Source organism: Ictalurus furcatus, chromosome 10, assembly GCF_023375685.1.
Source record: "Ictalurus furcatus strain D&B chromosome 10, Billie_1.0, whole genome shotgun sequence".
Classification (NCBI taxonomy): domain Eukaryota; kingdom Metazoa; phylum Chordata; class Actinopteri; order Siluriformes; family Ictaluridae; genus Ictalurus; species Ictalurus furcatus.
The window spans coordinates 21,428,220-21,445,544 of record NC_071264.1 but is presented as its reverse complement, the minus strand read 5'-3'; the positions used below and the strand labels follow the sequence as shown (position 1 = coordinate 21,445,544).

The 17,325-nt window shown below is 37.8% G+C and overlaps 1 protein-coding gene across 4 annotated transcripts in view; it reads left to right on the top strand.

Annotated features, from left to right (window-relative positions):
* Positions 1 to 17,325, top strand: part of arnt2 (aryl-hydrocarbon receptor nuclear translocator 2) — a 133,598-nt gene that overhangs the window by 24,881 nt on the left and 91,392 nt on the right. For 2 of the 4 annotated variants that reach the window (XM_053635571.1, XM_053635570.1), the window contains exons 3-6: positions 1,300 to 1,347; positions 3,942 to 3,986; positions 7,668 to 7,881; positions 9,048 to 9,261. In XM_053635571.1, coding sequence (XP_053491546.1) covers positions 1,300 to 1,347; positions 3,942 to 3,986; positions 7,668 to 7,881; positions 9,048 to 9,261 — 521 coding nt within the window. The remainder of the gene's footprint in view (positions 1 to 1,299; positions 1,348 to 3,941; positions 3,987 to 7,667; positions 7,882 to 9,047; positions 9,262 to 17,325) is intronic. The other 2 variants (XM_053635574.1, XM_053635572.1) reach the window with 1 other exon arrangement.

The window sequence follows — 17,325 nt, the reverse complement described above, 5'->3', positions numbered from 1 at the left end:
GATTTCCATCCCCTTAAAATAACCTGCCTACCAATCATCGCACTGGTCAAAACCCAGTCTTTTTTGTACCTATCCTCCAATTTTGTGACCTCCACATCTCCCAAAATACAGAGTCTAGGGCAGAACGAGATCTGGGTGTTCAGCACCTCACATACAAAGCTCTGCACCTTCAACCAAAATTCTTGGATCTTACGACACCCCCAAAAAACATGGGTGGTGTCTCCATCTTCTGAATGGCATCGCCAGCAGGTGGGTGTGTCTTTAAGACCGAGCCTATACAATTTAGAGGGGGTCCAATAGAACCGATGTAAAATCTTAAATTGTATAAGGCGCACCCTTGCGTCTCTAGATGCAGTTTTTATATTTTTTAAAATCCTAGCCCACTCTCCCTCCCCCAATTCCAAATTTAAATCTTTCTCCCATAATCTCTTGAGAGTGGTCGAGACCATGATGATGTTACTTTGACATTTACCACCTACCTAAACATTGTTGCAGACCAAGTACACCACTTCATGGCAGCGGTATTCCCTAAAGGCAATGGCCTTTTTCAGCAGGATAATGCGTCCTCCAACACTGCAAAAACTGTTCAGGAATGGTTTGAAGAACATGACAAAGAGTTCGAGGTTTTGACATGACCTCCAAATTCCTCAGATCTCAATCTGATCGAACATCTGTGGGATGTGCTGGACAAACAAGTCCGAACCATGGAGGCCCCACCTCACAACTTACAGGACTTAAAGGATCTGCTGCTAAAATTTTGGTGCCAGACACCACAGCACACCTTCAGAGGTCTTGTGGAGTCCATGCCTCGATGAATCAGAGCTGTTTTGGAGGCACAAGGGGGGCCTACACAATATTAGGCAGGTGGTTTTAATGTTACGGCTGATCGGTGTATAGTACACAGATAAAAAAAAAATGTGTATGTGTCCTTTACATGCCATACACCTATTCATTCATAAATCAGAAATGCTCTAGGAATGTGTGCTGTGAAGTGATGAAGTGCTGGGCAGTCGGACAATGTAATATTGATGTCATGATAAATTCACAGTACACTTTTCTGGGATATTATTGTGTCGCAACGTTTTCCATAAAAAATAGAATTGAAGCAGCTCATTTAATGCCATACTGAATCATTAAATCTGAATAAAATGGTACAATTTAATTACAATTGTTCCCCCTCTCCTTGTCAGTGATCATCTTAGACATTTAATAAAATTGCAATAGTTTTGTAGAATTGAAGACTGGATGTGTTTTGTACTGATAAAATATATTCTCAGGGTTCTATTTCTTGCCCTGCAGGATGGACTTTGATGATGAAGATGGAGAAGGGCCGAGCAAATTTTCAAGGTAAGAAATAACAACAGATTATGACAGAATACAAGTTTGTAAACTTTACATTACATTTGAATTACATTATTACAGTAGTGGTAAGAATTCTCAGCAGTAGCATCACATACCATGCATCATGTCTTGTCTTTATTATTTTGCACTTGTTTTGTTAAATCATATTTTATTTGAGTTTTTCCCCACTGTGCCTTTCAGCCATGCTGCAGCTTGAGTTTGTTCCATTTTAAACCATTTAATCATGTTTTTTATTTTGTTTGTTTGCCTCAACATGTTGTTTCTTTCCGTGTCCATGTTCTCTTTAAAGGACGTGTATCCGTAATTCCCCGGAGTGGAGACACTGCCCTCTGCTGGCCACGCTACAGCTAATCTCAACACTGTTCCTCTCTTACAGTATCACCTCTATAATCCTAACCCAGCCGTGCAGCCTCGAGCAGTACTATCTGCACCGAGTGTTGAATAAGCCATCAGACAAAATTAGCCAAATTGTGCCAGTATTAAATTTTACAATTTTAATATCACAATAATTGTCTCGTCAGAAAAATCATGATGCTGTTCTTGACAAAAACTTGAAATACTTGTAGCTGTTCTGATCAGTCAGTTTTATTTTGACTGTAAATCACATATGATTGTTAATCAAAACAGTAAACATGTATTTCTGAAAAATGGTGATAATTATGTGTTTGCCTAATCCAAGAAGAATTTATGGTGCTTGTTTCAATGTGTCCAAAATAAGGGACCTCAAAAGACTTATGCTACCTTCTTAGGCCCTTATTTAGGACTAAGTAACATGACATTTGTCCATCGTAATGCATCCATCACGGTGCTGTATCAACTTGAATGGAATGCAGAACCAGTGATGAACTATATACAGTGGTGCTTGTAAGTTTGTGAACCCTTTTGAATTTTCTATATTTCTTCCTAAATATGATCTAAAACATCATCAGATTTTCAAGTCCTAAAAGTAGACAGAGAGAACCAAATAAAACAAATGAGACAAAATTATTATACTTGGTCATTTGTTTATTAAGGAAAATCATCCAATATTACATATCTGCAAGTGGTGAAAATATGTGAACCTCTAGGATTAGCAGTTAATTTGAAGGTGAAATTAGAGGCAGGTGATTTCAATCAATCGGATGATCATCAGTTGTGAGTGAGCACCCTGTTTTATTTGAAGAATAGGGATCTATCAAAGTCACAACACGTTTGTGGAAGTGTATCATGGCATGAACAAATGAGATTTCTGAGGACGTCATAAAAAGAGTTGTTGATGCTCATCAGGCTGGAAAAGCTTACAGAACCATCTCTAAAGAGTTTGGAATTCACCAATGTACGGTCAGACAGAGTGTGTATAAATGGAGGAAATTCAAGACCTTCATTATGGTCTCCAGGACTGGTCGACCAACAAAGATCACTCCAAGGGCAAGACATGTAATAGTCCATGAGGTCACAAAGGAACCCAGGGTAACTTCTAAACAAATAAAGGCCTCTCTCGCATGTTAATGTTGATGAGTCCACCATCAGGAGAACGTGGACAAGCCAGAAGACTATTGGAAAAATGTTTTGTGGATGGATGAGACCAAAATAGAACTTTTTGGTTTAAATGAGAAGCGTTATGTTTGGAGAAAGGAAAACACTACATTCCAGCATAAGATCCTTATCCCATCTGTGAAACACGTTGTGGTGGTAGCATCATGGTTTGGGCCTGGTTTGCTGCATCTGGGCCGGGACAAATTGCCGTCATTGATTGAACAATGAATTCTGAATTTTACCAGCGAATTCTAAAGGAAAATATCAGGAAAATCTGTCCATGAACTGAATCTCATGAGAAAGTGGGGTCATGCAGCAAGACTATGACCCTAAGCACACAAGTCATTCTACCAAAGAAAGGTAAACGTTAAAGTTAATGTTTTGGACTAGCCAAGTCAAAGTCCTGACCTTAATCCAGTAGAAATGTTGCGGAAGGACCTGAAGCAAGCAGTTCATGTGAGGAAACCCACCAACATCCCAGAGTTGAAGCTGTTCTGTACTGAGGAATGGGCTAAAATTCATACCAGCCGATGTGCAGGAATGATCAACATTTGCCGCAAACATTTAGTTGCAGTTATTGCTGCACAAGGGGGGTCACACCAGATACTGAATGCAAAGGATCGCATACTTTTTGTCACTCAAAGATATGTTATGTTGGATAATTTTAATCTGAATAAGTGACCAAGTATAACATTTTTATCTCATTTGTTTAATTGGGTTCCTTTTGTCTACTACTTTTAGGATTTGTGTGAAAATCTGATGATGTTTTAGGTCATATTTAGGCAGATATATGGAAAATTTTAAGCGTTTCAAACTTTCAAGCACCACTGTAGATGCACTATACCATATCACATGGAATAGGGATACAGCCATTTTAAATTGATTTGTGTTATCGGTTTTTCTCTTTTGTGTCATTGATTCATTTATGACATCCTCAATCCATTTTTTGTTGCACACATACATGTTAATGTTAAGATACTCTTTAATTTATAGTATTTCATGCAACTTCAGTATGACTTTTTCTGCTATTATTACTTATTTCCTTTTTTTCTTTCTGCTTGCAGGTATGATGATGATCAAATGCCAGCTGATAAAGAACGTTATGCCAGGTAGGGTGACGTGGCACTGCTAGAATTCTGTCACTGAGACAGAAGTTGAGCCCAGCCATCGCTTCTTTCCCGGCAAGAAGTCATGAAAATGAGCAAGTGATCTGAGAGATCGATTGCTAAACATATAGATATAGAAAGATTGATAAACATGTTTATTTATTTGGGGTGATACTTTAATATAACTTAGAAATGAGGCAGAATTCAAACCAAGCATACAGGATACCACCAAGATCCCACGGGAGGCAACAAAAATGAGTAGGTGGTCTTTACTTTCATGCGGCACTGTTTGAGTCAGATATGACGTTTGTGGGACAAAGAAAGATCACATTTTATAAACCTACTCGAGTGATGTAGCTGAGGTTGAGGTACTGTTAAAGCCAGAATTCACATCTAGCTGTGCTGGCACAACGCTGGTATTTCTACCTCTTCTGTTTTTTCCACTGTTTCTGAGGGCATAGTGGCAGGGTTCATATAATAATAATAATTATAAGAAGAAGAAGAAGAAAAATAAACACTTTCTATTTTTGGCCACTCCTTCTTTTTGCTTTAAAATCATTTATATACATCTTCAGGTATTTGGAGCAACAAATAGATACAAATACACCAAGTGGCATTGTTTTATGTCCCTAGTTCATGGATTCATTGCAATTTTGCTGTGGATTTTGGTTGCCTTGCAAACTGCGAGGCATCCTGAAACCACTCTGAGTGCTAGAGAGTCACTTCATTGCTTGAGTTGGGTTTAAACTGATCCCTCCCAAACTTGTGATTATTATTAATGAAAGCTGCCATGTGGGACTGCCACGTGTGAGAGACGTAAGCTCAAAACTAAAGTCCCACTTTTTTTTTTTTTGCCAAGACGTAAAATCCGCTTCACTTCAACAGGAAGGATGCGGCACACAATACGAAAGTAATTATTTTTATTTTAAAGGTAATTTCGCTCCATGCCAAAAAAAATTCTAATTTTTTTTTCCAGTTATCTATTTTTTTATGCAACCAGCTGTGTCCGTCTAACTACAGTCTTTAATTATCTCCCAGTACTACTTACATCTGTGTCTCGCTAAGCTATCGCTCTCAGATGACTAATACAGCAGATTTATAATACCACTTGCTCTTCTCTATTGGAGTTCACATTATGATTCAACCTTGAGTGCTTAAAAAAAAAAAAAAAAGACTATGTACTCTTTAATGAATATCTGAGCTGAACAGTGAAGAGGGATAATGGAGCGTTAAGGGTAGGTACATGGCGATTGATCGTCCAGCTTAACAAGGTGATTCTGTCTTCACATTCTCAAAAATGGGATGAATTGCCAACTAGTGCCAAGATTTAAGACATGCACAGCATTTTCAGGACCCTAATACTAATCAGAGTGATTGTAAACAGTGGGTCAGTACTTACTTCAACATTCTAAGTAACAGTTACTATTCTGAAATGTATTCATATAGCACTTTTAACAGTATATATTGTCAGAACACAGCTTTACAGAAATCCAGATGTAGATTTAGAACTGTAATGAGCAAGCCAAAGGTGAAAAAACTCTCTGACACAAGGAAAACCCAGACTTGAAAGGGAGCTCATCCTCTTCTGAGCGAAACCGGGTAGTGATATTTATAAGTCATTACATTAAAGAGTCATAACCAAAAATTGCTATGAAATTGCTAACTTTACGTTGTTCCTGTGGTGATCATTCCCAATGCTTTCATATGTACTGTACATTACATTTAAACTAAATTATTAACAGTTGCTATTAAACTTCTCTATGTTTAACTAATTATCTTAAGCTTAGATTGAATTTGTCTGCCTGCTAATACAATGCAATGCTAGTTAGCTACTGTGAACCATCAAGGTAGCTTTTACTCTGTTTTCTAAAGCTTTAAACATTTGTTGTTATTAGCTACTATTGTATACTTTATAGCCGTCAAACAAAGCGCAAGCTAAGGGTATGGTCAAACAAAAAAAGCTCTTAGTCATATCTCACATTGTTTATACAAGTTGTGAGGTAACTAAAACTCCAACTGCCAGAATAGCACAAGTATCAAAACACATGTGAATGACATTAAAAATCCCAGAAGTCTGCTTGCTTGCTCTGCATATATAACTGGCTTTTCATAAATTCTGTAGCAAACAAACATTTACTCTTTATACATGCTGCACTAGTCAAGTCACGTTAATATAGTAGGAATTTGTTTTATTTATGGTTGCACTGCCTCTAAAGCCCTTATTGGTATTTAGTTTAGTTTTGTCCTGTAAGTGTGGTTGTTCAGTGCCGTATTGAAGAAGAATGGAAGAAGAAAGCTTTGTCAGCAATGACATGATGCCCCTGCAGAAGGGAGAGTTACGGGCTGTGGTAGATTGGCAATGCCCGGGCTTGAACTCAGTAGACCAGAGCCATAATCCCTGAGCTGTATAGTTCTGTCAGTTAACAATACATTTTTGGTAACTGCAGATGTGTTCGTGCTCATTTTTACTTTGGGTTTTAATTTTTTTTTTTAAAGTGCTATTTTAAGTCCAAGGTAATCCTAGTGTTTACTATAACTGCTGTATATATTACAAATCAGCGAATGCAAAAATGCTATAAAATATATGTCATGCATTCCCGTTTTGCATAACAGTTCCCATGGCAACAAGCGACATACTGGTTTTTGTTTTGGTTTCCATATTGGTCCTGTCTCTGGGTGTGTCTCAGTCAGCTCCTTAGTTCAGTAGTCAGGGCAACGATCAGGGACTTGGCCATTTTAAATCCTTGCAGTGCACTGGAACTTTCACTCCCTAAAAAAATCCCACTGAAGACTCTCGGCGCAAAAACTCAAACTTCGTCTACAAATGTAATTAGCTTGTTATAGTTGTTGTAGCTCTCAAATTATTACTTATACTAGCGATTTGTAACTGTATTCGATGTTCTATATATGGTTTGTCTGAGTCTAATGACTTTTAAGTGTCTAACGACTCATGTCGCTGGAAATTGAGTCATCATTGTCTCAATGTGTAGTGCTCCAGGGTCCTTACCAGTGCCCGAACCCATGTACATGATCTACTGATTCATGACCTAGAGAGCTAGGAAGCTGATTGAGACGCACCAAAAGTCCCCTGTCCTGTCATTGCTTTGTTACCTGATAGTGGTCACCTGTTTTGTGTTACTCCTTGATTAGGTTGTCTATGTTTACCTTGCTGTTTCTTTGTTTCATTGCAAAGTCTTGCTTTTTGTGTTCCTGAGCTTTCTGAGTTCTATGTCTAATAGTACTTCCTGGTTTTGATCTTTGCCTGTTTTGAGTTATTTAACCCTGTCTGTCTGTGCTTTGACCCATGCTAAGGACTATGACAGCGACAGCCGGGTAAAATACTATTCCAGTCTTTTTAGCTTGCTTAGGTGTAGAACAGCATTCAACACACAACTTTTTTACACAGGGCCATTACAGTAGAATGATGTTAAATTCAAACAACTTTAAGTCAATGGACTAAGTCTAATTGACATGAGCACAATTTGCCAGTCAGTTATAGATTTTCTTGTGCTCCAGTTTGTGTTAAATAAATATGAATTCATTAAGAGTTCACCCCTTACTTATGTTATTAAACACACTCAGTACAATCAGACTTTTCCCAGTACTTGTTCACTGATTATAGTTCTTAATTATTCTGTTATTACATGCATATAAAGCACTAGCTTTTCCTATTTCTCTGTGCAGAGAGAACCACAGTGAGATCGAGCGACGCCGGCGTAATAAAATGACGCAGTACATCACTGAGCTGTCGGACATGGTGCCCACTTGCAGTGCGTTGGCCAGGAAACCCGACAAGCTCACCATCCTGCGTATGGCCGTGTCACACATGAAGTCCATGAGAGGAACTGGCAACACATCCACTGATGGAGCCTACAAACCCTCCTTCCTCACTGAGCAGGTGGGCAACGTGGCTTCACCAGCACACAGATTACACTTCATTTGTTTTACTTTTTTGTGGCAAAGAATACTTTATTGTATGCTTTAAAGGAAAGATTTTATTAGGTCAAAACCAACAAAAACATTCTAATGAATAAACTTCTGATTCAATGCAAATCATAGTCTCTAATGGTACGATTTAAAGAGCAGACAGAAATGATTAAACTTGGAGAGAGGTAAAAATGCTTTGGGCTGCCGTGAGGAGTTCCAGAGGACGATTCATGTGATTATTTTATAATATCATTTTATATAGTTAGGTTCCGTATGTCCCAATCGTCACACACTCACCTTAAAAAGCCATTGTTTGACTTAATAATAAGTAATAATATCTTATAGTAGCAGAGTTGGTCAAAGTTGAACATCGAAATAACTTCAAATTCTTCATTCAATTTAAAGTAGTAAAATATAAATGCTTAAAAATTGGAAGAAAGATTCACAAAAGAAAAAGATGCCTGTTTTTACTTACTGATGGTAAATTAGTTCCTCTTTAGGTTTCACCAAAAATATTAGCTATGGCTAACTAACAGTAGCTTTGTCCCATAATCTTTCAAAATTAGTGAGTAGAAAATTGAGAAATTTCTTTTGAAATGTAGTAATTTGAAGTCTGTAGTATTAGATGGAAGAAAAACTTTCATAACATAGGAAATAAGCCAATATTAAAAAAAAAAAAAGTAATATGCTAATTAACTTTCAATTTGTAATGTCTTACGCTAAATGAGCTTTATTGTTGCTCTGGAGCTAAATTTAAGACACATCTTTGAGACATTAATTATACTGACATTTGGCGTAAAAGCAAAATTGTGCAAATGTAGTTTTAACAGCTTCAAGGTGCCAAAAATCATAATGGATTCCGCCAAACAGACAAGATGGGGTTCTTCAGCATGATTGTACTCATCATACTCACATTTATTCCTTCTGCAGATGCTTTCATGCAAAACATCTTGCAGTTGAGATTGAACAGTGGCAGCTTGAGAGTGCCAGAATGTGACTGAACAACCTTCTAATCGGAACATTAACCAGTGAACCATCACTGCCAGTGGAGAAATTCGGACAGTACTTTAGGCAAATCATAGCGTGCTAATTCTTCTTGGTCTGAATCGTAATGCGTGGTGCGTTTTTGTCCTGCAGGAGCTGAAGCACTTGATCCTGGAGGCGGCTGATGGCTTCCTGTTTGTTGTGGCGGCTGAGACAGGGCGTGTGATCTACGTGTCAGACTCGGTGACCCCAGTTCTGAACCACCCTCAGTCCGAGTGGTTCGGCAGCACTCTGTACGAGCAGGTCCACCCTGATGACGTGGATAAACTCCGCGAGCAGCTCAGCACCTCCGAGAACTCCATGACTGGTGAGACAATTAAAAGTAAAACAATTCACTAAAAACAATTGTTCCCTCACTAGTCTTTGTTTCTGCCTCTCTTGACGTTAATAAGACCACAAACATAACTTGTCATAGCTTGCTATTGAGAAACCGGGAATTGCAACATCCGGAAGACTGACCCATGTTGCACAATTTACCGACTCGTACAAAGCGCTGACACTGCAGACTCCTTCCATTAGAAAGTGCAATAAATTTCACCATATCAACTTTCTTTGTTTTTCATAAACCATTATTATTAAGTTTAGATCATATGTTGCATGTTGTCCACACAAGTCCATGTGAACGAGCTGTTAATATATAAATGATAACACGAGTGCATTAATATAAGCTGTGATTTGCCTTCAAATCAGCACTACTGTCTGAGCCTTGCTGTTATACAAAATCAAGCAATACTAATAATAATCAATACTGATCAACCAATCAGAGTCAAGAATTCAAAAACTCTGTAGTATAGAGTAAAATAATAGTTAACCATAGATGATGTACAAGTGTAATAGGCAATATAAGAATACATACATAGGTTGTGTGTTATAACGTTTATTTGACCAAAAATATTCAGAAAACACAGTTATATGGTTAGACACTGATGAGAAGAATCTATTTATCACACACTCAACACAGAAAAATATGAGCTCTCTCTGTCCGTAGTTAAATTATAAGTGGATAATGCTTTACAGTTATTTAACACATTAGTTAACATGCAAAAACTTCCACATTAATGCACCATCAATAACATTAAAAACATTACTTGTCGTGTTTTTTTTGTTAGTTTTTTTTGTTTTTTCTAGCAATGAACCAATTCCAAATATTCAACACGTGCATTAGCCATTGTTACTCCTATCAGTGAGTAAAATTAAACTCACAGTAACTACGTTTACATGGACAGCAAGAATCTAATTATTGACCTTATTCTGAATAAGACAGTATTGTGATTAAGGTGTTTACATGAGTCGCTTTTAGAATACTCCTTTCATGTTCCCATTTTACATGTTATAGAATATAGATCGATTAACGGCACACGTCATTACGTCCCCACGCCACGCCGTCCGACGTTCCCTCCAGAATTTCACACATCGTCATACAGTTGGTCTTCGTTATGGTACCGTATACAGTTTTGGGTGTTTCATTTTTAATTTTACAAAAGCTTCAAGTGCAGTTAATTATTTGTCATGCTATACGTGCAAATAGACGACTGCTTGAAGCCGTGGGCTGTGTCCCAAACCGTGTACTTACCTAGTATAAAGTAAATAGAAATACTACTATAGTAGGCAAGTACGCGGTTTCGGACGCAGCCATGCTCTCTTGTATGCCGTCAAACGGTCGAGCACTGCCATGTGAAAATGCGGTCAAAACGTCTAAGGTGCGTACATGTCTGTAATACACCTCGATAATGCGACTAAAACAGGAATACTCCACATGTCTAAATTCGATTTGTGTTTACTTCGAGTTTAACTTTAGTCAGATTAAGGTCATCAATAATCGCTGTTTACATGCTAGTTTCTTAATCAAAGTATCGTCTTAATCGGGTAAATATCGGATTATTGTTGTCCATGTAAACGTACTGAGTGACCGACATGAACAACACCTTATGTAATGTTTGTGGTTATAACCTGACAAAATTCAGAACTGAGGCTGAATAACAATTTTCATTATTTAACAGTAGAGAGGCCTAGAGTTCATTTACTTCTCAACATTTAGTAACTTAATGTAATTATTTACTTACTTGGTACTTTATTACTTACAGTATATTAATGCTGAATTGTATCATTTGTTAGTGTGGTAAATAATGTTAATTATGGTAAAAGCATTATCTAGAAAAGCCTAAAAAAATTCAAGATTGTAATTACATTATAACATTATAAATACTTATAAGAATTGATTTTCTCTCACAAATAAACTTGTGGTTTGGCGATGCAAAACTGATCCAAATGCAAATGTCCGAGCATGCATCAAACTAAATTTTATAAACTGTCTGAGAAAGAGTAATTGTTAGTCCTTCTTGGCAGTTGTGGTCATGGTATGGTCCAATTTTAAGTTTTTAAAAAAAATTATTTTGTTAATAATGATTTCTGAGAGCTTGGACTAATAGCTATCAATAAGGCAAATAATGCGTTCCACAGTAAGCTTTCCTCAAACAGCTGTATTTATATTTTATGAACTTGCTACTCATGTTATTTTCGAACTGCTAGGAACCCTAGTGTGTTTGAGAAAATAGCCTGTAGTATATTAGCAGGGAAGCATCATTCTGACACACTTCAGTGCCTGCAAGCGTATGTCCTGCTGACTGTTTCAAGATTCATCTCTCTCTCCTACAGGAAATCTCATATATTACACATTTCCTCACCAGAGGGCACTCTAAACTCACACATCTCTCATTCCTCTCTCCTGCTTGCTTCCTGCCTGCAGCATTCGCTCTCATTTTGCCATTTTAAAGAATAGTTCAGCCTGCTAACAAGCAATATAAATTCCTCTAGGGCTAACTTGCATTATGCAAATGAGATCATTCATATAGATTGAAACATGTCATTCACTGCTAATAGTGTAGCACATTTTCCTAATTGACTGTAAGTTGACCATTTGAGCACGTCTCCTTGAGCTCAAGTCTGTCATCGTGCTCGTCAGTGACATTGCTTTTTATGTTTATATATTATTACAGATAACATACGAGTGCAGTTTTGACAGACGAAATAACCATAAATGAAAAAAGTGCCATAAAACACAAAGTATATTCCAAATTGTGTCCTAAAATTGACAGTAGAGGAGGCTGATCTATTATTTGCTGCAGTGAGATCCATAAAAACACTTTAAAAGTTTATTTGTGTGGGTGTTTAAGAGTGTGGTGCACACTGTGAAATCAATACAGGTGACTATTAGCTGCACCAAAGTACTTAAAAATGATTCGTCCAGAAAATCTATCCTAAATGAATCTGACAGTGGAGAGAATGTTCATATTGGTGCAATATAGTCGTTACCAGGGGTCGGGGTTGCATTGATTAGTTGACCGACGGAACTCTGAGTTCGCCCACTCCAGAAGTTAATCTTGTTATCTGTTAACTTCTACATAGATCGCCGATGCGCATTCACGAGAATCATGACGCATGCATGTAGTGTTGACGCGAGAGTGGACAAAAAATCTGCAGTCATCTTTGTTACAAAGATTGTTTTGTGTGACTCAGTTTGTGCACAGCGTCCCTCTAACTCTGCTGTAAACAGCGCAGCACTTCCACGTACCATCGCGAAAGCAGAGAATCAGAGTTGTGCAAGTGAAGATATTTTGTAAATAAAGACTTAATTGTAGTTTTTTTGCGCACATAAAGCCTCCGTATCGCTTCATTAAATTGGGATTAAACCACTGGAGTCACGGATTACTTTTACAATGCCCTTATGAAATTTATGGAGCTTGAAATTTTTGGTTACTGAGCTGTAAATGGAGGGACAGAAATCTCCCAGGTTTCATTAAAAAAGTCTTCGTTTGTGTTTCGAAGATGATCGAAAGTCTTATGGGTTTGGAACAACATGAGGGTGTGTAACTGATGACAGAATTGTCATTTTTGGGGGAACTATCCCTTTAAAGCTCAATACAATTTAAATAAAATCTTTGCACTGTGGCATAGTGAATGTTATGGCCAGCATTGTGTGAAAGAGCACATTTTGTGCCAGGGTTTGCATTTCACTTTCTGGTCCTATTCAAGCCATTTTGAGGTTGGTTGTCACAGCTGCCAATCCATACACCTATTTTATTTTTTATTTTAGACTCTACTAAAGCTGGACTTGAACAGGGTAGTTCGACTCCCAGGTCATTATCAGCTTGGAAAAACCTCTAAGACACTGCTGTAGTTATAGCATCCTCCATCTAAAGTAGGCCTCTCATTAGCCACTTTTCCACTGCACAGTACAACTCGACTTGGCTCGCTTTACTTTTCTGAGCTTGCTTTTCCACTGCAGTTTAGTGCCGCCTCAACGTGGGTGCCATCTTCCACTCGCCTTCACACAGGAATGATGTTGTATTATCGAAGCCCTGTACAAATACACGGTCAGGCCGTATTCCAAATACGTTTCCTGATCACTGAACACGGACCCTGTTAAGGATGTAAAATAACGGCGTTCTAGAACCTATGTAGTGCTCGATATGACAAAGTTAGATTCGGCCGTGACAGGAACGACTTTGATAAACGCCTGTTTGGAAATCAGTAACAGGTGAGATGTAAAAATCTAAGACAGAAACCTTTGTTGTAATTTTATCTGTAATGAGATAAATAATATATAATTTTCGATTAATAGAATATTACCATACGTAAAGTATGTATTAAATGACACACATTTATTCAGAACCACTCGTTAAGAATTCCCTACTGCCTCAGTGCGTGGCTCACGTTTAATATCGGCTCGGCTCGTTTGGAACCTCGACCGAGGTGGTGCTAAAAAAGGTACCAGGTACTATCCACAGTGGAAAGCCCCCAAAAAGCAAGCAGAGTCGAGTCAAATCGAGCCGTACCGTGCGGTGGAAAAGCACCAATTGAGCAATAAGGAGGACTTTGATGATGGGTATGAGCTTCCATGCTGCGCTCTCTGTGTCTGAGTCAGCCATTTCAGCTGATCTGCCAGGTCACAAACATGAATGCATTTTAAGAATTAGTGTATGCTTAAATAATGTAACTTGATACACAGATTTGAAGCATTTAGCTGCATAAAATAGCCTACATAGCGATGTCCTGAATCAGTTTTTCCTGTAACTGTGGAAAAAGATTTTTAGTCAACTACTCATTGGTTGATTAGTAAAATGTAATATTCATGCAACCCCTACAGTACAGGTATTGATCTAACGTGCCCTCTGAATGCATTTTGGATACTTTCAGCTTCTCTTAAACTTATAATGTTTAAATCTTTACTGGATTTTTTCCACAAAGGTGGAACATTCTACCTTTTTATTTGTTTTATAGATTCCTTCATACACGAAAAGTGCCTAGAAATTCCCTTTAAATATTATATGAATAACATTGTGTCAACTTCTTTAAGATTAAAGCATCTTAGCTGTGAGAGGCGTTCCGGTGAAGTTTACTCAAATTGGAAAGAATTGTGTAGCTGACATGGATACTGACTAATTTCATTTAAATCTGAGATTTGAGCTGGACCTTTATGTAAGCGCATTTTCCATCATTGAAGTCAGCATGTTGTAAAGGCCAACTTTTTATATCCTCTGTGTTCTATGGTCATGTTTAATTATATTTGGTGGTGATTGTATTTGTTTTTGGTCCCACTTGTTGGTGTAGATCTGTAAGATAAGAAGCGGAGATAAATGGCCCAATGCATTGTGGGTAATGATCATTAAGAAACTAAGGGGTAGCTGTAACCTAGATTATTCTGATTCATAGGAGTAATTTGATTGAACTTGATTATAGTCTCTTGTGAGTTGATGAGGCTCTTGTTTTACACTGCTGGAGGTCCGCATCTCTTCCGAGACTACAACAATGCGTGTGTTAATGTGTAATCAGCGATCTGATGAATGAAAGATATGTTTAAAGCAGCCAATGTTCCAGAGTGATGCAGTTTATAGTAGTTTCTGTCCAACATTGTGATTAGGAATTGTGCAAATAGTTACAAAAACAAATGTATAAACAGAGTTGAGGAATGGGAAGATATTTTCATTCAACTAATGACTAATTGACTAACCAGCACCTTCATTTGGAAGGACAGACACAAAGAAGTTTGGAGAGGAGGAGACATTGAGAAAGAAAAATGCACAGTGCCAAAGGAAATTGGTTTGGTAATGTTGTAGTGTTGGTTGTGGTAACTGGCAGAGTATGACAAAAAATGTGATTTAAAATGCTTTTTTTTAAATGATGCACAATTAAGGCTGGGTGATAAAACAGTATCGGTATTTATCGACAGTACACCTTTATCAAGCGTGCGCTGTCCTTGGATCATAAACATCATAAATCATGGATCATATATCATATACCTTGATAAAGGAGTGTGCTACAAGTGACAAGCAAACAGCCAATAACTAGTTGCGTATCTATGGGGTTCGGGTGCGCCATCGCCATGTGACATCAGAACACACAAACACATGCGAAAATGAGTTCAGAGCCTGCAGAGGAGATTGTGAATAACAAAGGACATGTCAGCTCACCATGGTGGCAGTTTTTTTTTTGGTTTCTTTTCATCTGACCAACATCAGAACACCGTTGTGTGTAAGCTTTGCAAAAAAAAAAAAAAAAATGCCCACCACTGTGGGAAAGATCACATTTTGTGCCAGGGTTTGCATTTCACTTTCCGGTCCTATTCAAGCCACTTTGTGGTTGGTTGTCACAGCTGTCAATCCATACAATTTATTTATTTATTATTTATTTTTTTAAAGACGCTACTAAGCCTGGACTTGAACAGGGTAATCCAAGTCCCAGGTCAATATCAGCTTGGAAAAACCTCTAAGACACTGCTGTAGATATATCATCCTTCATGGCAACAATTTACCAACTAATTCAATTAATAAAAATCCATTTTTTTTTTTTTTTTAAATGGAAATGTAATAATTTATGCAGTAGAGGGTTAGGTGTGCTGACAGAGTGTCACCAGAACAGCAGTGCTACTGTTAAAAAAAAAATAAAAATAAAAAAATTTTTAAAAATCTGATCTTAATGGTTTTGTCTTAACATATAAATTATTTATGTCGTGGCCTGGGAAATCCTATCGGACGTTGCTTTAGCTGAATTCTCAGAAACACCACAGCTAGTCTAGGCTTTCTGTAAAGATCATGTTCAGTAAAAAAATGAGGCAGTTTAACTAACATGGCTGTGAAAACAGCCATAGGATATGAATAAGGAATGTTATAAATGTTGCCATAGTTATCGTGGTCATATTTATTATTTGTATATTATACTGTTACACTGAATACTGTATATTATAATGTTATAGCAGTTGCTTATTTCTCATTTTCCACTTTTAGGGGTTACCGGATTTAAAATTCGGTAAGCTGTGAATAAAATAATATGTGCAAAAGAGAAACAGTTCAGTTTTCCAAACTTTATATAGTAGAACATGTCAAAATTTCACTAGGTGAAGGGTTTTCCTAGGCTGCCGCACATTTAAGATGAAAAAAATAGCGGTAACGTGAAGCTGTTGTTACCCAACCTTTTTACCACGAGTAAGTAACAATTCACTTGTAGAACTATTGATAATGCCAGCAATCCTAATGCTACTAGAGTCCTTGAAGAAAAATTGGCCATGTTCTCTGGGAGGGATGGCATACTCTCTCCCCTATCAATCAGAGCAACATTAACCAATCGTGGACATCTGTGATGTCATGTATGCCAAAGGGGACCGAAACCTGCTTTCCTCCACGTGTGTTCTGCTGCCCTGTGACGCAGCATTAGCAGCAGTTCAAAAAGATGTGCTGGCTGGCTTCACGGGTCTTGGAGGAATCGTGTTTCAGTCTTCACCCTCTCTGACTGGTAGCTGATGTATGATAGGAGAGAGCAGGCTAGTGGGTGGGTGAGCTTTCAGACTGGGAAAATGCAGTTAAATCCATTATGCATCACAATGTCCATTTCATTACGTTGTCCAGCCTGAGTACACTTGTAATCAAAGAAACTGTATGTGTAGTGTCAGTCTTTACCGAGAGAGACGCCTGGATTCATTCAGTCACTGTCATCTCTCAACTTTTGCACATTACCCACGGTTTTGAATCACTGCAGCGTATCATAAATATTGAGATTAATTTCTAGCTATAAAACTGTCTCTAAAACTATTCATCATCACTTACAGACAGAGCGGTAAATTTCACAAACATCCCAGCCGAAGTGTGTTATATTACATGATGGACATTGAAGAATTTCCTTTCATGTCTAGGGGGAAAAAAATGTATTCTACTCGCCTCCATCTTCCTAATGTTCTTGCAGTCGGTCCAGCAAAAATATTGAAAAGCTCCTGATGAGGTTTTGATAAGCTCATATTTTTCAATGATAAAGCAAGCAGCTAACAGATTTTTCTCTCATTCCTCTCCCATGCTAATGTGCCTTTCAAAGGTGAACTGTT